This window comes from Sparus aurata, chromosome 15 (assembly GCF_900880675.1).
Source record: "Sparus aurata chromosome 15, fSpaAur1.1, whole genome shotgun sequence".
Taxonomy (NCBI): domain Eukaryota; kingdom Metazoa; phylum Chordata; class Actinopteri; order Spariformes; family Sparidae; genus Sparus; species Sparus aurata.
This window is the reverse complement of record NC_044201.1, coordinates 9,921,567-9,942,791: the sequence shown is the minus strand read 5'-3', so window position 1 is coordinate 9,942,791 and position 21,225 is coordinate 9,921,567. Positions and strand designations below refer to the sequence as shown.

At 40.6% G+C, this 21,225-nt stretch overlaps 1 protein-coding gene and 1 long non-coding RNA gene across 8 annotated transcripts in view; one reads left to right on the top strand and one right to left on the bottom strand.

The window, feature by feature from the left end:
* Positions 1 to 21,225, top strand: part of eys (eyes shut homolog) — a 313,003-nt gene that overhangs the window by 216,200 nt on the left and 75,578 nt on the right. For all 7 annotated transcript variants that reach the window (XR_003986886.1, XM_030441358.1, XM_030441361.1 and 4 more), the window contains 7 exons: positions 708 to 853; positions 9,347 to 9,518; positions 9,855 to 9,933; positions 10,378 to 10,571; positions 16,735 to 16,859; positions 17,409 to 17,533; positions 18,006 to 18,219. Coding sequence is in view for 6 of the 7 variants with exons in the window: in XM_030441358.1 (XP_030297218.1) it covers positions 708 to 853; positions 9,347 to 9,518; positions 9,855 to 9,933; positions 10,378 to 10,571; positions 16,735 to 16,859; positions 17,409 to 17,533; positions 18,006 to 18,219 (1,055 nt within the window). In the remaining variant the exon portion in view is untranslated. The remainder of the gene's footprint in view (positions 1 to 707; positions 854 to 9,346; positions 9,519 to 9,854; positions 9,934 to 10,377; positions 10,572 to 16,734; positions 16,860 to 17,408; positions 17,534 to 18,005; positions 18,220 to 21,225) is intronic.
* On the bottom strand, positions 9,433 to 14,745 carry LOC115596423 (uncharacterized). The gene is made up of 3 exons (XR_003986894.1): positions 14,680 to 14,745; positions 9,785 to 9,904; positions 9,433 to 9,538 (listed from the first exon to the last, which is right to left on the bottom strand). It is a non-coding gene; the product is annotated as an uncharacterized LOC115596423 (long non-coding RNA).

The following is a 21,225-nucleotide window of genomic DNA, read 5'->3' as shown; positions in this document are numbered from 1 at the left end:
ACCTTTCTAGCGTCAAACAGTGTTCTGGGGACCTTGTGTTCCTCTGAGAACAGCGTGTTTATTCAGTTATGGAGAAGGTTTCTAAGTTAGTATTAATAACTCATTAAAATTGTAAATTCTGAGTTTGAATTTCTTCCCCTAAACTACATAGTGGCCCTTTTTAAAAAGAAGCAGTTAATTAAGTCATAAAAATCAAGACAATTCCAAAGCACACTCTTTTAAACTATTATAAGCCTTTATTGTCACGACATGGTCGATGGTTGACCTTTTAAAACGAACGGCGCATTCAGGCGTCAAGACTTCATCACTGAGACAAACAGATCTTAAGAAACAAAAGGCTGTATATAGGGGTAATTCACCGTTAGGATTGCTGTGATAATGAAATAAATCAATTTTAAAAGTTTAAAAGAAAGAGCCTTGGAGGGTTTTTTTTGTGATTTTATGTTTACATGTATCCCTATCCAAAGGGCACCTCTAACAAACCTCATCTGAGTGCTTTTCTTAAATTTTCTGCCTTCAATTAAGTGTTTGATCTGCACACATACACACCGTGACCACACACACACACACACACTTTTTTCTCAAAATAATTGTGTGCGTTCTTCACCGAGAAAGATTATGTAGCTTGTTTCAAAGTTACAGTAAGAGCTTTTCTTTCTCACAGCACTTTATTTCCTACTGATTGAGTGTGATCATGTCTTCCTCAGGTTCCACTGCATTTGCCCTCCTGGTTATTTTGGAACGCTGTGTGACCTGGATGTGAACGAGTGTGAAGTTTCACCTTGCCTACACGAGGGCATCTGTATCAACACGCCCGGGGGTTTCAAGTGCGTCTGTCGTCCTGGATACTCAGGTAGCTCTCCTGCCCTCAGGTGACACGAAGATCAATATGAGAGTCTAAAAAGCTTACCGTGACTCCTGCGGCCGCACGCCACCGAGGCACCCCTTGACACAGATCTGGCTTAGTGTAAAAAATAAAAATAAAAAATGCTCCCCAATGCTTGCTTTTAATTAGCCCGGCCTGCCTCTGGGAGATACAATGGCTGCTCTTCAGTAAAGCTAACAAGAGATAAATTCATGTCACCTGCTTTATCTGATGGGAACGTCTCAGTGTCTGTTAGTTGCCTTTATTTCACTTCATCAGGCTCTTTAGTATCAGAACGCTATTGTTGTTTTACCTCAGTCCATTTGTCTTATTTTCGACTCAGATGACTATCAAGCTATTTTAGCGCCTGTGTGTGTGTGCGTGCGCGCACCATCTAAAGCCGATTCCTGTCAGGTACTGGGAAGATTAATTTCATTTGTCTTCCACACTGTATCATCAATTTATCCTTCCCCAGTTGAGAGAGGGGGAAGTCTCTGAGGCATTGCTACTCTGGAGAGCCGAACCTGACACGCATGGCCCAATTCCCACAGAAGCGGCTTTTATTATTAGGCCTAGGCACAGCGTAGTACAAGTCATTACTTTTTCTGTTGCTCTAAGCTCATCTGAGGAAACAGGGTTCCCCAAGAGAGCGAGCGGCCAGAGGATACAGTTTGGATTGGCTCAAACCAACTAGAACTCATACAAAATATTTGCTCCAGTAACATGTGTAACAGCGCTGCAACTTTTCACAAAGAGCTCCAGTGGTGCTGCTGTAGCTCCTTGTTACTTACTTTTTGAGTTGAATAGTAACATTTTCCATCATCTTTTCAGGGTGATTCATTGCATCATGTTTTCGCATCCTGATTGGAATCGACTGAAATGTAATTCCGCTTTGATGGCATCATGTGTCATCTCTCCTACCTTTTAAAGCAGCGTAACTTGTTGTGTCACTTGATAGTATCATCATATTATTTGCTTCAGCCATCAGGGGAGTCGAGGGGTGTTTTTTTTTTTTTTGCGTCTCGAATGCCAACATTAATTTCGACTGGAACAGCTGAAGCTGCTTACTAATACACCAGCCTGGTGCTATATCTACTCACTTCCATGGATGTGATTAAGCTGTAATGACACTTCATTCCCGCCTGCATCACTGTCCATATTGAATTTTTCTCAGTGGTTGGTCAGTCAGTCAGTCAGTCAGTCAGTCAGTGCGTTTGCTCTTTCATTAAATCATCAGGTTCCAAAAGCTGATTACCTTCAGTGATGCTACGTTTTCTCGCAACATTAAAGCTGATTTCTGATTTGGAATGAATAAACCAACAGCCACAATAATTTTAGCCTGGCAAGCTGGCTAGAAAGTTATACGAGTATGTAAATGTAAATACAGCGCTAACGCCTTTTGATTAGAACAAACGTGATTTACTGCTATTTGCTTATTAGCTTAAATAAGTAAGGGTTGTACGCGTCTAACCCATAAAGCAAGCAACCTTTGTCTGTCTGTCTGTCAGTATGTGACTTGCACATCTTGGCAACCGTTCATCTGATCTACGTCACACTTGGCAGGACTGCTGCTGAGGTTTGACAGAAGTGCAGTGTCCAATTTGGTGCAATTTGGAGACAGAACACGTTCAATATTTATACGTTTTGAAAAAACAGCAAACATCACTAGCAGGAGAATGGCATCGGGGTTCTGCAGACTGAAGCTTAGTTTAAACGTGATCCCTCTCAGGTGATCTCATGGGGAAGCAGACGTAAACCAAATGGGATTGGCATGACACTTGCTGTAGTGAGTTGTTGCAGTAAGAAGCAGAAAATTAAACGAGTCTGGATGAGTGGGCAGACGCGTTGAAGATGGCATTTCTATTCTTCATTGAAAAGTGGATGTGAGCATTTCAGTTTCTGTCAACCGGGGTATGCTAGCTAACATTAGGCTCAATAACTACAATGTCTACCGTTGCTTGGCAGCACTGTCAGGTCCTCCTGGAAGCCTTTGTGATTGTTATTTTATTCAAATTTGTATACGATTGCATTTGTTGCGTGGTTCATAAACAGATATGGAAGATATGATTAGCACAACTTTGTTATGTCTTCAAGCCTATACTTAAAAACTTTAATGGCCGTATATTAAATATTTGGGGTTTTTGTATTATCTGTTGCGCCAGGACCATTCATCTTCATCTTCTCATTTGTTGTTTCCAGCCTAATTCATCTGTTCATCTCTATTTGGTGGCCTTAAACAGAATCCTTTTCATGGCAACCAAAATCCTGGGGCCGTTCCTGTGCTCAAGCTTTGAAAAATAATTGAAGCAAGAAGCCGACAAAATGTTTTATTCACATTTCTGACACTTTTGCAGCTTCTGTCATCATGGTTTACCTCTCTTAAAGTCAACTCGCTCCACTTAGACAGAAGACATTAAGATTAATCTGTCGCCTTTTTTTTTTTTTTTATCTTGTATTGCTTTTGTTTGTTTTTTTTACTTCTCAGCAAGTCAGGTGTCAATATGAATCACTTGTCCAATAGCCGTTTTTAGTTATGGCTCTAGCTTAATCATGTGTATTTATGCTTTATTTTTGTACAGTGTGTCATTTTGTGTTGACAAACACTATAAAGGATGTCGCATTTTATACCGCAGCAGTCTTGGCAGCTGCTCGAATCTGAGCTGTCTGATCTCTATTTAGGATGTTTTTGTCTGAAAGGCCCTGCAATCCCAATAATGTATTATTTAACTGTACATGGGCGTTTGCGTTGTGTACTGGGGGTCAAAAGTCATTACAGAGACATGATTAATGGGTAATCTCTTTTATATAAATCACGCTTTAAGCACACTATTTGTCACCTTCTCTTTTCTCTTCTTCACCCATCATTAAGGAGCGCGTTCCCCTGAGTGATGGTACAGTGCAATCAGCACATTGTTGCAGCCTCCTCCGTCAGCACATTGTTGGATGATGATGTTCTGGCCCTCGCAGTGTTGTTTGGCTTCAGTAAATTCAGTCGTTTGCCGGGCTGAACTTGATGAATAATGTTTGTTCTCGGCGGGGATCTGTTGCTTTGGAGATGTAGTGCACGTTTGATGTGTATGAAAATGGAACACTCTGCCCATGCAAACATCGCAATCGAATTTACTAACAGTGTCAATTGAAGATCGAGACGGTTCTTGTGTGGGTACAACGTGGGGAAAACGTTGTAATCCACGGCCCGAAAACTCCATGTATATTATACATGCATGTATAATATATATTATATATTATACATGGAGTTTTCGGGCCGTGGATTACAACGTTTTCGAGTTATCTTCTTAGAAAACAGAAGCATTGGTAGTACAATGTCTCAAGAAAACAGCCAATTTAATTTTAAGGGTTTATTACAATTAAATCCAGCTCTTTTGATTTCAGATTATCCCTCTCCATCTAATCTGTCATGCGATATCGGACGAGCAAGACTCTTTTCAGCCCAGTTGTAATTACTAGTATTTGTTCAAATTAGTAAGTATTAGAGATTTTAAAGCCTTTGTTGGCCAGTCTGCAGCCTTTACATAATCAGTGTGTAATTCCATGTCTCATTTGTAGTTCATTTTTAGATATGGTGTAAAATGCCAGCCCAGAATCCTAAAGGATTTTCTGACATTTAACCTAAATAAAAACATTAAAAGATACATAATGGAAGCATCAGTCTGTGGAAAATGTGAATAAGAGGTGTCATAAAATATGTGGGTTAAATAAAAAAGAGATTTTCCTCGGATCATTTTTCACTTATTGCTTCATTTCCTTTGTCACACTTGTGTGTTACAGTCCCCATAGTTCATTTTTCTGTCACAGCTCTCTATTAATATTTTGGGCTCGGGGATTGTTTTTAACCTTTGTGCTCAAAGAAGTGTGAATTTTTCCAGTTGCAGTATATCTCCCCCTCCTCGGCTAAGCGAAAGAAATCATCAGTTTGGCACTAGAAGTGAGCCGTTTCACACCCTGTAACGAGGGAAAGTGTTAGATTTGGTGTACACTTAAAGCAGTTCATTTATTCTCTTTCATGGCGGCGGGCAATAAATAGATTCCTACTCCTGTTGTCACCATGTTTGTTTACATCTGTCCCAGCGCCACAGATGAAAAGCAAACCGAAATGATTAACGACAATCAGTCATAATTTCTCATCTCTCGATTCTCGGAAGTCCCAAATTGCTTGTTTGGGGGGAGAGAAGGTAATCTTTTGACCACTTAAGCGAAAAAAACAACTCGAGCGCTTTGTGGAAATGGATTGTAGCATTTCCTGTGACCCATTTATTAATTTTTATTTCCTCAGCAGACTAGTCACTTGTGTGGATGCGTTTGAAGCCGTTCTTGCTCTAATGTAGATGCTTTAAACAGTCGCCGGGGTCAGTCACTTGTGTTCTGATTTGTCGGCAGGATGGAGGTTAATTTTGACAGCCTCCGTTATCTGGTGTTTCCTTCACAGCATGATGAACCTTCTCCGCCCTCGTCAATTTCTTCTGTGATCTTGTTGCTATTTTTGCGAGGCCTGTATAAATAATGGATGTCATCAACCCTCTGTATGAAGCTGACTGTCTTAAATGCAGACGACGGACAGTGAAGACTTACTTAGTTGGGAGGATAATTCCAGGCGTTTCCTTATAGTCAGCATGTTTGGAGGATTGTGCCTTCGTAGACGTGGCACTGCGTAGTCATAGCTGTTATTATATACAGGATATACAGCGCTGAGAGCGTGTGACACCCTTTGCCATTAGTTCGGTGCTGCACTTCACTGAGTTTTCTCCGGGACATTAAAGGGGCCATCTATTGTTCCAACGCTCGCTGTTCTTTTAGTCGGCTCAGGTCGTGCTTATCGTGCTATAATCACTTTGCACATTTCTCTTTTAAAATGGTTTTCAATGAATATACCTATATATATATATATTTTTTTTTAAATAAGTTTAAACAAAAAAACGCAGTGTTACACAGCTTTTTTTTTTACCTTTATGTTTTTCCAGACACACAGGCCTGAACTATGCAGAAAAGGTGTCAGAGCTCACATGTTTATGCTGAATATAACGAACCGATTCTGTTCATATTCACTGGTCCTACTCTCGTCACGTCACATAACCTTGTCAGTCCTTTTGAAATTCGAGTTACCGTTTGAACAAGTTCACATTTTAGCAAACTAACATGGCTGAAAACTTCCAGTAGGAGATAATACAATGACTCAGTGCTTTGATTCAGTTCCTACTTAGCAGAAGCCGCAAACTGTTAATTAAAGTTAATGCCAGGCAAGAAACTGAAGGATGTTTTTCCACGCATAATAATTAAGTGAAATGTCAAAGGGCATTATGAGACATGACTTAAAGCCACTTTGAATTATACATCTCATAGCGCGCGGTTTTCATTAAAAGCATTCGAGGTGTGTTGTCAGTACGATAATAACAATATGTGAGCGAGAGGTAACACAAGGTTAAAAGAAAAAGGTAAAAAAAAGAAAGAAAAAAGGAACCAAGAAGTCCTCTAATGCAATGCTGGTTGGCTACGAACAACACAGTCATGTCTACCAGCCCTGTCAGTCTGTGATCACCTTGTATCAACGGTTACTGAAGAGACCAGAGAGGAAAAACATGTCATTGTGGTCAGAGATGGACAGAGTACTCGACCCCAGTACTTGAGTAAGAGTACAAATACTACTGGTCAAAATTTACTCCGTTACAAGTAAAAGTAGCTCAGCCGACATGTTACTCGAGTAAGAGTAAAAAAGTACTTGCTTTTAAAGGTACTTAAGTATCCAAAAGTACATGCTTTTAAATTTACTTTAAGTAAAAGTAAGAGTAAGAGTACATTTCTTATTTTTCACATCAATGAATTACTATAATTTTTTTCTAAATGAATTTAAGGACCTTTTAACTCTTGTTTCTGAGAATTAACTCTTTGAATTTAATGTGCTTGCTTTTAGAACCACAATGTTATATAAAGCCTGCAGAAACACCTATAAAAACAAATAAAATGAATGGGATCACAGGAGGACAGCAGATGTTACAGATGCAGATGTTTATTAACAATCATTAAAACTTAACCAAATGAACCTGCACCGTCCAACTAACTCGCTATCATTTAGCTAAGTTGGGAACTGGAACCCCCTCAAAGACCAATGTTGTCCCCAGACCACTGGTTGAGAATCACTGCTTTACAAAAAACTACATCTGATGCAGCCATTGTCGCGGTTTTGTGTTGATAAACGCAGTCGAGAGTGTGGCTACTTTGGTGGTGTCCTTATGGGGACTGATGATGTATTTCCACTTTTACGTAGATCCCAGTGGAGAGCGTGCACTGTGATAGGTTTCCTTCTTTGACAAACGCAGCTTGTGTCCAACAGTATTTTAGAAAAAAAAAAAAAAAGAGCAGACCTGAAAGTAAGAGTACTTTTCAGCCTTCCTAGAAATTAACTCGAGTAAAAGTAAAAATATTTGTCTTGGAAATGTATTCAAGTAAGAGTAATAAGTACCAAAGAAATCTAATACTCAAGTAAAGTACAAATCCTCTGGATATGTACTTAAGTACCGTACTCAAGTAAATTTACTCCGTTACTGTCCACCACTGATTGTGGTGAGGCAGGTGGATTATTCTTCTGGACAGCAGGCTCACTGCTGGAAGACCGCTCTGGCTGTTTTACATCTTTTAATTTGTCAACTTATATTTTTATTTGTAAGTGTAGATGCTAGATTGCTGCAAATCATTTTCACAGCTACGTTTGAATGTATTGACTGAAACTACAATCTGATGCTTGTGGACAGGGATGGATCTCGCATCCCAAGTTTAAAGCTGCTGCAAGCGTTGTCGTCAACTTCCTGTCAGTTTTGCAGTCAGCGGTCCCCCTCCTCACTACATCAACGCGAACAGGACCACCTCTTTGTGGAGTTCTCTGTCCTGATTGGACAAAATGTGCGCCGATACCAGAAAATGGATTTTCTCTTTAACTGCAGGAGCAGGGGAGGAGAGGAGAGACATAACAGTGATTACAGCTGTTATGATCTATTTACAGTCAAGGTGCAACATATAAGAACATTAGTCAAAAATGTACAATATGGCATCCCAGTCCAAAATGTCTGTTCTAGTGTTGTAAACACCAACATTTCCCTGATCCCTGAGCACCCAGTCCAGAATGCTAGCTGCACAGCTAACTGAGCTAACTAGCTTACAGCAGCTACGGTTAGCAGCAGTTAGTGGTCACTTTGGTGACATGCTGCCTCCTGTTTGTTTTATGTATGAATTCAACAGGTGGCCAATTCTATCATAATTCATCTTCGACACTGTATCATATAAAGTAACTCTAAAGGGGCGCTTTGTAATTTACAGAAGAAATTCAAAGACAGAATTTTACTTAAATTTACAATGTCAATGAAAAAAAAAAAAAAAAGTTATAAGTTGCTCTCAGAGGAAAATAAGCTTCCCAGAGCACTGTTCCACCAAAAATAAGGGAAAAAAATATTGAACAAATAAGACATTTTTTTCTATTGAGTCTGTTTTTTTATTTAGTTTATTTAGGCATTGAAAAAAAAATTTAATCAGTAGGTTTTCATTCATCACTCTGTCAACTGAGAAATGTATGAGCCTGACATTCATGTATACGATCTCAGTTTGAATGGATTGAGAGTTGTTGACTTCAGGCTTCATTTTTTTCCCCGATAAAAATCAGTCCTTGGAAAGCACAAAATAAATTTACGTCTGCTCTAGAGTCAGAATTAGTTGCAAAGAAGGTTGAGGTTGACCGTAACATACATTGATGTCGGTCGTAGATGAGTAATGCGGTGAAAATTATGAAGTGTACAAGGTCAATGCCATATACAGTTTTCCAGATAACTTGACAATGACCAATAACTCCTGTGGTTATCATTGAAGGTGGTCTTTTATATCGTCAATAAATCCCTGAAAAGACTAAAACCAGCAATTAATTAATCTGTAAAGGTCTTTGTAGACACGGCCTGATATACAGTAGATTTACTTTGCCATCTACATTCAGCAGCATTCACACAGAGGAGCCGCACTGATGCATTTTGTCAGCGTCATTCCTCATTGCACTAAACAAACCCAGTGAAATCCTTTGTCAAACTAACAAAACTGTGTGAAAATGGGACCATGTCCGGGAGCGTGTGCACTGTGCAGTGACATCTCCAGAGATCTAAAATGCAGTCGCTGAGTTTTTGCAGAACATCTCAAAACTAACTCAGCCTGTTAATGAGTAGATTGTTTGTTTAGTTCTATAACGGCTTTGCAGAGATGTTTTGAGGCTAAGAAACTAAAACTGAACCCGGACTTGACAGAGGAATCACAACTGCTTCACTGTGTCTGGAGCCAGTTGTCTGTCGTTGTGACCAGACTACACATCCTTTTGTAATGTTTGCTTTATCTGTGTTTGTGTAAACGGTTCGAGCACAGAAGCGCTAAAAGAACCTCTCTTTTATTACATCGTTGAATATGTAAAGCCTTACCAAAATATGCTTCCTTTCCCAGGGCTGCGGTGTGAAGGTAACATCGACGAGTGCGTCTCAAACCCATGCCAAAATAACGGGCGCTGTATCGACGCTGCTAATCGATACCGCTGCTTGTGTCCTGATGGCTTCACCGGGCTCCACTGCGAGACCAACGTTGATGAATGCACGGCAGCGCCCTGTCTTCACGGGAGGTACGGACTCCTCACCGCCTCTATAAGCAGAAACACCGCAAATTATGCGGAATTATTTTTAATTACACTCCTTGCCAGCGCCGTGAGTGGAGACATATGTCACATGTTGTAAGGAGCTAATGTGACGTGCTTACAGATTGTCTCACTGGTCTTTAAATTATAGTCATTAATTCTCTTGAAGGGGAAATACTCGTTCACCCAGAGGACCGTCTCTCTCTCTTCAGGGATTCTGCATGAACTGTACAGTGAAAGAGTTTTATAAATACCTGAGTGCTTTTTGGTTGATATCATTGGGGAGAATCAGTTCTGACCTCGTCCTTTTGTTGGTGTTCTCAGCTGTGAAGATGGGGTATATTCATACTCCTGCCTCTGTGATTCTGGATGGACTGGCAGCAGATGTGAAACAAACATTGACGTGAGTGGAGCTTAATTAACAAACCTGCCTGTTCAAGAGCAATGTCTGGAGAGATTTCGTAGTCTTTGTGTGGCCTTTGGTATCACTAACTCCATTGATTTTTTTTTTTCCCTCCAAGATAAGTCAATTGAACTACCAGGATCATGTACGCATTGTACAAATACCTGATTAAAAGAAAATTGCTAATGCCTAATCGATCCAAGCCACAGCTCGTGCCGGGCCCCAGAGATAAAACTTTGAGTTGCTTACGGAGTCTCTGTGAGCGTTAAGTTCAGTGGATAATCTCATCATCCGCTTTTTAACCATGAAAAATTCATCCCGAGCCAAAATTGTTGTTTTTTGCAGGTGGCAAATCATGCCATTTTAAGGTTGCATCTGTTCAATTATTCAGCATTACCGGTACAGTGCCTCCCTCCTGTAAGCCTTTGATGCCTTCATTCACAGGACTGCGCTCCCCGTCCCTGCTTGAATGGAGGCTCGTGCGTGGATCTCATTGATAAATACGCGTGCTTCTGTCAGGATGGTTATGCAGGGAAAACTTGCGAGATTGATGTCGATGTCTGCGAGGTGTCTAACGTCTCGCTGTGTTTCAACGGAGCCTCCTGCCTTGACGGTGAGGGATCAAACTTCACGTGCAGGTGAGTTTGTCCACTGTTGAAAGTATTTTTTATTGTCAGCAGAATGTCCTGATCCGTTTTCTGTGCCCGATGAATGTAAACTTTAGTGCCTGTTTTAAGTTTTTCAATGCCAACAGTGTAGTAGGGCACTTTATGTGTGATGTGTTTAAGTCATGGTCTAAGCCTATGCAGGCTATGTACCCTCTGGTGAATTACACTTTGATTGGAGGCTTGAGCGGAGCCTGCACTGATAATTTAAATTTGTCTTCAAGCACAGGACATTTAAATTGACTTGACCTAGCTAAACGAAACATAGACACAGATTTTTTTTGTATTTTACAATTAGCTCAGCTTAAATGCATTCGTCCAATCACAGCTTCGCGACTGTAACAAGGCGAGACCGAGCCCCAAAGATGAGCCCTCGCACTTTGCAGCCAATTTGACACTCACAAAGGTCAAATGCGCGACGCACCAGGGGCCAAAAATACCCTTTCCACACAAGCCTACATTGTGAAAGGAAGCGGCTGTAAAACAGTAAATCAGTTTATTTGGGAGCGTCATGACCCCATCGAAATGACTTACTTCACTATCATAATTTGATCCACTCAGTCTGATAACATTTTGGAAAGTCCACAAGAGCCACGCCATTAAATCATTTCAGCCTTATTCAAGTGCGCCACTGAGCAGCTTTTCATTGAAATAAACTGGACTCTGCTTCCAGCACAGTTTCGAGTTTCCGAGAGGTTTCGGTTTTTCCTTTTTTTTTTTTTTTTTTTCAACCATTGCAAAACTGAAATTACCACAGCAATGCGATGCTCAAAGCTTAAGGGAACTTTGATAATTTAGCGTGTCCTGTGAACTAGATTACTGGTCGAACCTGAGGGTAACCTCATAGGCCAAAAGGCACATCATCAAATAACAGAGGTAGATTATTTTGAGGGGCTGCAGGTTGCATTGAAAAAAACCCTCTTATCACACAGTGTTAATGTTAGCTTAATTAGTGCTTAATTGGTGCTGGCTAGCATTAAGGAGCCTGTTTTTTGTCTATTATAGTCAAGCATCTATTAATTAAACTGTAAACTGCATATGTGTCATGTGAGACTGGAAGGCTCAATAAATGTAGCGACAGTTATTAAAAGGACAGGTTTTAGGAAAAGGTCAATAAACAGATATCAAGGAATATTTATGTCCTTCCCCATTCTAATTTATGCTTTTCTATTCTATGCTATGCGATTCTATTCTATTCTGTTCCAAATTGCTTGTCTCTAACTGAACACACATCCTGTCTTATGAGAACAGTGCTGCAGCCTGTGCACTCAGTGCATCCTCCACGTTGGTCGCGAGTGAAACATTACTTTTTAATTGCTGACACGCTCTCCCTTGAGTGATGAAGTGTATCTGGATACAAGGTGTATGTAGTAAGAGTGTGCAGATTTGACACAGCAGCTCCCCGGACGCCTTACAGTTAATTACATTGTCTAACCTTGTGCTGATGTGCCGCTGCTCGGTGTCATGATTTAATGTATCCTGGACTGCCGTGACTCCAAATAGGTTGGGGCGCGGCACAGTGTGAACACAGTGGATTGCTACTGTCTCCTACTGTCTTTTTTGCTTCATTGTATGCGTACGGTAGTCGTGCATATATTACTGGAATGCGCTGCAGTGTATATTGTGCATTTAAAGATAAATGTGTTCAAGGACAAACTTGGTGAATGCACACGTTTTATGGCTAACAGTGTCCTTTAGAGTCCTGCTGATCTGCAGTATGATAAATGTGCCTCGTGTGCTCTTTCCAGAACCGAGGATTCTTTTGCAGAAGTTGGACATCAAAATGCAGTGTGGGATTACTGCTTTATTAACTGGTTGTTGGCCGTATTTAGATGCAGTAATCGTAATAGTTGATTGATTTTGGGTTTTTATTCGCAGACATAATTAAAGAGTTGGGTACATTGTTAATGTAAGAGAAGCATTTCAGACCAACAAAATATGTCAAAGGAGACCTGTTAGGCTTTTGATGTTTTTTTCCCCCTCCTTCAGTGTTATCTTGAAAGTCAAAAAGTCCGTACTGACAGAAGCTCCTCTCTCCCACAGAAAACACTGCTCCTGAAACACCTCGTCAGTAGTCGCGCCTCTGTGACTTTGTGACATCACACTACATCACCATGTCACACTTTTGTGTAATTTGTGTAATAATTAAGTTAGCACAGCTGCCCTGTTGTTGTTGTTGTTGTTGTTGTTAACAGTGCTGGCTCGGGCATGTTTGAGCTGACCAATCAGAGCAGACTGGGTATTTGGTGGGGGGGGGGCTTTATGAGACAGGAGCTAAAATAGAGCATTTAAGACAGAGCTGCAGCACTGGTCAGTAAAAGTATGTAAACCTGTTCTAGTAACCTAACATTTAATCACGAACCCGAGAGTGAGAATAATATGTCTCCTTCAAAAACAGTGTAGCTGTCATAGTAGTCTATGTGGTGTTGGTGAAAAGATTTGTCATCCAATTTCTGAGCATCAGCTCACTGTACGGACTTTTGTTTTTGGTGGAGGAGGCTTCACGTTTGAAGATATTTTGAGAGACGACCATGTTTTCAAATCCACATATTTGTTTCCACTTCAATGAAGAGGATTTGGTCAGGCTAGTGCACTGACTAATGGTCTGAAATATAAAATCAGTCCTGCGGTAGTTTCCAGACCGTCTCCAAAACTTGAAATACAGTGTTGTTTTATCTGCATGCGCCTCTGAAGTGGTACTCATTCAATTCTGCACCTGTTCAGCAAATGGCCTCAAAAGCACTGGATTGGCTCTCTATTATAGTGGTCAGCAAAGAGGTTATGCATGAAACCCCTTTTGCCCATGCTCAATTGTTGCATGAATAAAGCAACCATGCCTCACAAATCTAGGTATACAGCAAAGAGACACATTCTGGAAGAGGAAGATTGTAATTTCTTTTGGTAGATTTGAGGATCTTTTTTGCTGCTTTTTTTCCTATTTTCTGCACCTGTCGCCTTTTCTGATGTCAAATATTCCAAAAGATGTTCAGTGGGTTTGAGGTCTGGTGACTCTGAATTGGAAATCCATGCGAGCCAGCAGACCTTGGTCTTCCTTGGCCTCGGGTAGCTTTGATGCATGATCAGGCTCATTGTCCATCTGGAAAATGACTGCGCCTCTTCAAAACTTTAAGCCAGTGGGGATGACATCTGCAGAATCGAGTGGCACCTCTCTTTGCTCAAGCTGTAGCTTATCCTGTGCAAATCACCAACCCCACAACAGAAAGCCATAACCACACCTAAATATTTCCACTTTGTTTGCCTGTGGATTTTATGCACTACTGAATTAATCAATGCTGTTTTATCTCCACCGTCAAATAAGGTCCTTAATTTGAAGTTTGGGATCTGTGAACTCAAGTTGAGCTTTTCAACAGGGAGTTTTTTTGGTTTTGTTTGACATGCTGGACCAGGTTTCGTCAAAGGAAGGAATTAGCAGTAATGACAGCATATGGAGGGCTGTATTGATTTGGTGCAACCATGAACGAAACAACCAGGCCCTTAGCTCGAGAGCGGCGCATTGGCAACATCATCTGTTAAATACGCAGAACGGTGTTTTCTCTAAACTCGGTTCAGGTGTTGGAAGTGTCACTGTTGTTTTGGGATTTTTATAGGAATATAACTGTCAAAACACAATGTAAAGGATCCAAAACTTTCTTTTGGAGAGAGTGTGGATGTGAAGACTTGAGTTGTACACAATGCATAAAGCGTAAATGTTAAAGTAGCAACCAAATATTCAAAAACGAAATAAAGTTAACAACAGAATTTTTAAGAAATGACAGTCGTGAGTATTTACAATATTAAAAGATTGCACTGCTAGCTGCATGTCTAACTGAGCTCACTAGCCAGTGGCAGCTACAGTTAGCAGCAGTTGGCTTTTGCTATGGTGATATGCTGCCCCCTACTTGGTTGGAGTATGAATTCAACAGATCACCAACTTTTACATGTTGCACCTTTAATACTGCAGGCCACAGAGTTCTGTAGAAAAATGTGTTTTTGTAATAATAAAGAAGTCAGGCTGTTGGCCGCATTCTGCGATCTGCTCTTATGCTGCGAACAGCAGGTCACAGTGGAAAGAGTTGGTTACCTTGGCGGGACATTGTAGTTTTGCAGCCTGTCGCCTGCAGCTCCTCATCTGACACCTCACTGTGGCCGCTCCTTGTTTCATTACTCCCTGCAAGATTTCAAAGTCAACAAATGCCACAAGTGACTGTTGTCTTGTTTTAAAGACAAACTTTTGATGAATGAAAGCATTCTGCTGGGCCGGATCCTGGCCTAGGCATTCAAGACACATGCCTTAAGGGCCTTATCGTCACCAGGGGGCCCGGACAGATGAAAAAACTACTGCCAGCATTAATTCTTAGCATTATTAATGTTAAACATCGAAAAATATTTTAAACTCTAATTGAATCTCTTGTGACAAAATTTTATTTTTCAGTGTTTATATACACTATATTGCCAGAAGTATTCGCTTACCTGCCTTGACTCGCATATGAACTTAAGTGACATCCCATTCTTAATCCATAGGGTTTGATATGACATCGGTCCACCCTTGGCAGCTATAACAGCTTCAACTGTTCTGTGCCTCAGCATCTCAGCACCTGATTTTGATTAGTTAATGTGTTTATTTATTTTTTAAAGTAGTGGTAGTTAAATTTAAGTTTTATATTGTTATCAAATATCAAAATGTGGGTACTGGGGCCCTGAAAATGTATGTCTGTTTTGAGTCATCTGTCTTTTTAAGCCTACTCTGGCACTGAGTGCTAAACTGGCTTTGCACTTTCTGTGATGACTTCATGATAAAAGTCCACTTGTGTTTCATCACTTGAGTACTTTATCCGCGATGCTGCTCCAGTAGAAAATGTATGATTTGTTTGGTTTGCACAGTAACTGGATACAGTCTTTCTGTTTTTGAGAGAATTTTTGAAATACATTAGCCACTGGGTCACAGGGTCAATCCCCACTGTGTTACCTCAGTCACGTATAGATTTAGACAAAGAAAATTTCGATTCTCACTTGAATCTAGAAATGTTAATGTACAGAAAGTAGGTTGCTGTAATGTAGGTGTAATTTGACGTATGCCGAAGAACTGAATGCAGGTCAAATAAAGTCACTTGGTATAAGTGTACGAGTTGGTGTAAGTGAATTTATATAAGCGTATAAATTCTGATTTTTAGCAAACTTCATGAAGGTTTTCTGTGAAATAGCATTCTATCGCAGAAAAAATGAGAGCTGTAGAATCCCTGGAAGTGAAGACTGCCGTGAATGACATTTTCTTTACAAGTGTATGGAAACTTTTGACCGCGACCGTACACTGTAGTGTTGTGAAATAATACAGATGCATAGATGACATCGATGGGATGTGACTGTACACTGACAGATGCTGTCAGAGGCCCCACAAATCCGGCATAAGAATGTTACAAAGGAGCTTGAATGATAAATAATTTAAGAGTAGTGCCTTTTTTAAAATCCAACAATGATGTGAATGTTTAACCTTGGTGTATTGCTCGCTCCCAGTGAACCAGCAGCATATAAAGAATTCTTTTTTTTTTTGGTTTTAAAAAAGCTAATAAAACAAACTCTTACATCTCTGGATGGAAAATGCATCTGTTAACTTTATTTTAGCATCTGTTAAGGTCTAACTGATGGGAAACTGTTTCTGTCAGGCTCTGTTATGGAACACATGCCACGCTGCCCTTTATAAAAGAGAGACGTAATAAGTTGATTTGATTTGACTGGATGTAATGAAAGCAAATTGCACAACTTATAATAATTTGTAATGTATGAGCAGCTGGTGTCAGTGAGATGTGTTGTTGTGACTTTGATACGCTGTATACAGTGTATTGATGTTAGCAGCGCGCTCAGATGAATGGGTGTTTGTCACTTTGAAATGACCCCACTCTTTATCTTATCGCCTCCTTTACTAATTCTACTTCTGTGTCCCCCAGGATTCTAAAAATGTGCTGTCTGTTTTTAATAACACACTCTGACGTAGGAAGCCACAACTGACTGGAAGAAAGTTTGTGATAAATAAAGAAAACAAGCAGCTCTTGCAGATACAGTGCGTCAGACCCACGGGAAAGGAAAAACGGCGGCGCGGCGAGACGGCCTCACAGTTTGAAAGTATGATCTGTTTCCTCAGCTGTCCGCCGGGTTTCATGGGGGACTTCTGTGAAGTGGAAGTTAACGAATGTTGCTCAGCGCCCTGCCACAACGGTGCCATTTGCCAAGATCTTATTAATAGCTACGTCTGCCACTGCAGGTCAGGTGAGTCACTCAGGCATCCAGCAAGTCTCTCAATTTACTTTGAAATGAGGGAACCGAAAGCAGTTTATGCGCCTTTACAGGAAACCTTTGTGGCTCATGAACACGATTACTCAGACATAGCTCGGATGGATGTTTTATTGCGCCCCAGATGTGTTGGAGCGCGCCGTATGTAAACCACCCTAATGCTTATAGAAGGCCCGTATTGGATTGAAAGGGGGCTGTATAAAGAGTCACTAAAGGTTACCATAATGCCTGCATAACTCCTGCGCCTCAAAGCCACGCAAAAGTCACCGTCTTTTCCTCCAGGGAGAAATTTGTAGTCGTACAGTAGTGAAAAAAAGACAGTGATAAAAAGACGGTACAGCCCGGGCTCATTAAAATGTATGTGGCACGCTCTTTAGTGAAAGCCTTTTCTTGTATTTGCGTGTGTGTGTGAACCCAAAAAGAAGCAAATCAATGTAGGAGAGTCTGATTGATATTCACTTCAGAGGGTGGAAGTGGGAGAGCCTGGGCTCACCACGGCACTCTGTGGGCTTTTGTTCCTGGCAGGTTGGACAGGCCTTCACTGTGAGGATGACATTAATGAGTGCCTTCCACAACCCTGCAACCAGGGGATATGCATTCAGAATGAACCGGGCTATGGCTACACCTGTTTCTGCCGTCCCGGATTTGTGGTGAGGCCACCTTACCTTATTCCTTGTCTTCCCCCCACTCCCCCCCCCCCCCTTTTTTTTTTTTTTTTGCTTTAACATTTACTCTCTTGCACCTTCATCTCCTGAGGCCTTTCAAGTGTGATTGCCTTTTTTCTTTATTGTTAATATTCTTACAGTTTACATGCCATACAGGAAGATAACATTACGTATTTTAGATATTTAAAGGGGCACAATGTTGTTTTGGAGAGGATATTCAAACCCAAAAGTTTAAATGTGCAATATTATGAAGTAATAATACAAACATATATTTAGGGTTAGGGTTATATATATATTTAGTTAATAAACTAAGGTAAATAAGGTCCCATTGTTACATAATCTGATGTTCCATACTTAATGCAAGCTCTTTTATTCAAGCTGTGGACATTATCTGCCATTTAACATCTCACCGCCGGAATTGCACCGCGCATTTAGTTGTTTATTTTTTCCTACCCAGGGGAGGAACTGTGAGCACAACTATGACGACTGCCTGTTGGATCCATGTCCGGAAGCATTTTCCTGTGTAGATGGCATCAACAAGGTCAGCTGCCTGCCTCCTGTTACAGATTCTGTTCCCTTGGCGACTGTAGTCAAGAACATCACTCGCGGCCCCACACCCAGAGCGCCGACGCCAACACTCAGCCCGGCACCAGCAGCTGATCAATCCACAGGTACAGATCGCACTGGGCAGGCATATACAGACAACAAGATGTAGTTATCTCTTATATGATCTGTTATACTTTTGCTACACCACACTTCAGATGTGAATCTTGTGCTTTATATTTTCATTTCATTTTCGAGTCAGTGGTTCCTAACCTCTTTAGCTTGTGACTCATAATGAAAAGCAGTCTCTACATGTGGCCCTGTGTCCCGTTTTAGATGTCTAGGACACATTTGCCTTCACATGGCTTCATCTAAACGCTAATATTAGGATTCTAAGCTTTTATTGACACTAAAGACATTTCTCTAAATGGTCTGATTCTTTATTGATTCCCTTGCTGATTCCTGATAATTTTTTTGTGTGGAAAAAAGTGTTAAACCTTCCTGAAGGTTCAACACTTATTATGTGTTATTTGCACATAGTATATTTACCCTTGGACGTGCCGCTCAGTTGAGCAGCAGTGGCACTTGTATGTGGAGAGTTACATACTGTATGTGGCATTACTGGAATTTAAGCATATCGCTGTTTTTTTCACTCGAATGGTCATTTATAGGCATTTCTCTTGAAGCGAGTTTGCAGCAGCATAGACATATGAGTTTGTCAGTGTTTTGTCATGTGCAGTTGTGTTGTCAGAAAGCTTGGAGGCACAGGATTCTGATGGATCAGACAATTTGGGAACAGGTTTTTAATTCCCATCCTGATGCGTACACATTTTAGTATCTGTAAAAACAATCTGATATAGCTCTCAGAGGGTCCATCTGTCTGTGGACTAAGTCCTTTTACTTTCCATTTAAATTTGACTGCTGTTGTGGTTTGTTAAAAAAAAAAAAAAAAAAAAAAAGCACCAGGCACCAAGACAGATGGATGAAAAAACAAAAGGTGCGCTGAAGTCCTCCCAAAAAATCAAAGGCCAGAAACAGAAGGGCAAGCAACTGACAAAAATACCAAATTAAGTGATGTACAATTAAGGATGAAGCTAGGAGAACTCAGGCAGGATTGCAAAAAAACACGATGGGGGGAAGTGTCCTCAAAAAAAAGGTGGAAAAATGACAAAGACAGGTAGTGGAAAAGTCACAACAAGACGCATAAGGGTATAATCTACAAAATAATAACAGGAACTAAAACAAAAGCCAGCCATGACAACTGTACATTTCGTTGATAGCACCCCTAATAGACCTTTGCTTTTAGTTTCAAAGTATTTTTTCATTGTTGTATTGTTTTTTTTCCACCACTGGGTATACAGTATATGCTGCACAGTCATCTTTTAAGAAAGATATTCAATTTTAGGTTTCCAGTTGTTAAAGACATGTGTGCAGCTTCAAAGGCTGCATATAATTAAGAAGTTCAAAGTAGTTTCTCACTTTTTTTTTTTTTTTTTTTTTTAAACTTCTGTGTGTTCAGGAGGGGTTCGACAATACTTTTAATATTAACTCTGCTATGAGGAAGAACTTTGAGTCAATATCATTATGAGTTATATTTATATATCGTAAAGCCCAGACTCGAGGCTTGTGGAGAGGGAATCATTGTGATGGAGAATCATTTCCCCACCACCAAGAATAGCACCTATTAGCTTAATGATAGATCAGCCGCAATATGGCAGTGTATCAACTTAAATGAATGTTTCTTAATCAAGTCACAGCTCCCATTACTATGCTATGACTTTCATTAACATTGTGTGTGCAAGAAAGTGACACTAAATTATTTCAATTGTTAAGCCATTACACCAATCAATTTGTGCTGACGGTGGTCCAGGGATTCTTTTTTTTTTTTTTTTTTTACAAATTACAAAGCTATCCTTCTCTTTTCCTTCCCACCAAACATTTTTTGCTGCACAAGGTTTGCCAGTAGTGAATAAGCGAAGGGTCCCACTGAGCCTGTAGTCTAAATGTGATTTTTAGAGCCTTTGGAACATGCCAGGAAATTATATATTAGGTTTGATTGAGTGAATGTCACAGTTTGTGCAGCTGCGGTGGGGAAAAAATCCTGTTAAAGGCTAGTTTTGTATTGGCCACTAAGGTGCATTTTTCCATTTCTATTTGAGGGGAATAATTTCAAATAGTGATAAGTCCAATCAATATTTGGCTCTATATCCTTTAGCACTCAAATGACAGACACAGAACACAATATGTTGCACATTATTGGTATTGGATTCAGTCATCTGTGTGAGAGGAGGAATTGGGAGCGCTGGGCAGATTGTTCTGTCCTTGACAGATGAGGTCTGTCTACCTTTGAAACTGTTCACAGAGCTGTAAAACAGACCTATTGAACACAGACGAGCTTGAGCCAATTCAGTGCGACACTCTGAAAATCACTCCGTGACAAACATAATGGAGTCCTCCCCGCTTGCACCTGATCCAGCCCCTCATCCACCGTGCACCCACCGCACCGGCTCAGAGAGGGTTAAACTTACACACAAGGTGCTGGTAAAGAAAAACAAACCCGAGCATCCGCACACCGAAACATCCCTTTACTCTCTTACATGTAAGTGCATAATCAAAGTAAATAAGTTTAAAAGCGAGTGGGCCCAGAAACTCATGACTTTATCTAACTAGGTCACCATCTAAACGCATGCAGTGCCCTTGGTGCTGCTTGAAATAGACTCAGACAGTGCTCCTTTAAACCTAAGACTGCTCCACAACCTTTGAAATACGGCAAGTCAATGGGAATTTAAACATAGAGGGGGTAGTTTATATGGTACACTCACATTAGAGGATGCCAATTCCTGTTAACAACTAAATTACATGTGAATTTGTTTCTATATCTTCAAAAAAATGGGAAACCAGTTGAGTTTCAGAAGCAAACTAGTGACAACAAAAACTTTTTTTTTTGTCTCCCGGGTCTCCTTTTCCCCTCCATCACTGTACGCACGATGCTGAGCTCCACAGTAATTTTAGCTCCACAATGTGAGAGCTGATGAGAATCTGGAAGAGGACACTGCAGGTGGAGGGAGGCTTACTGCGGCTAAGCCACGATTTGGTTGACTTTCCTGGGAGTGATCACACCGGCGCAGGTGAAG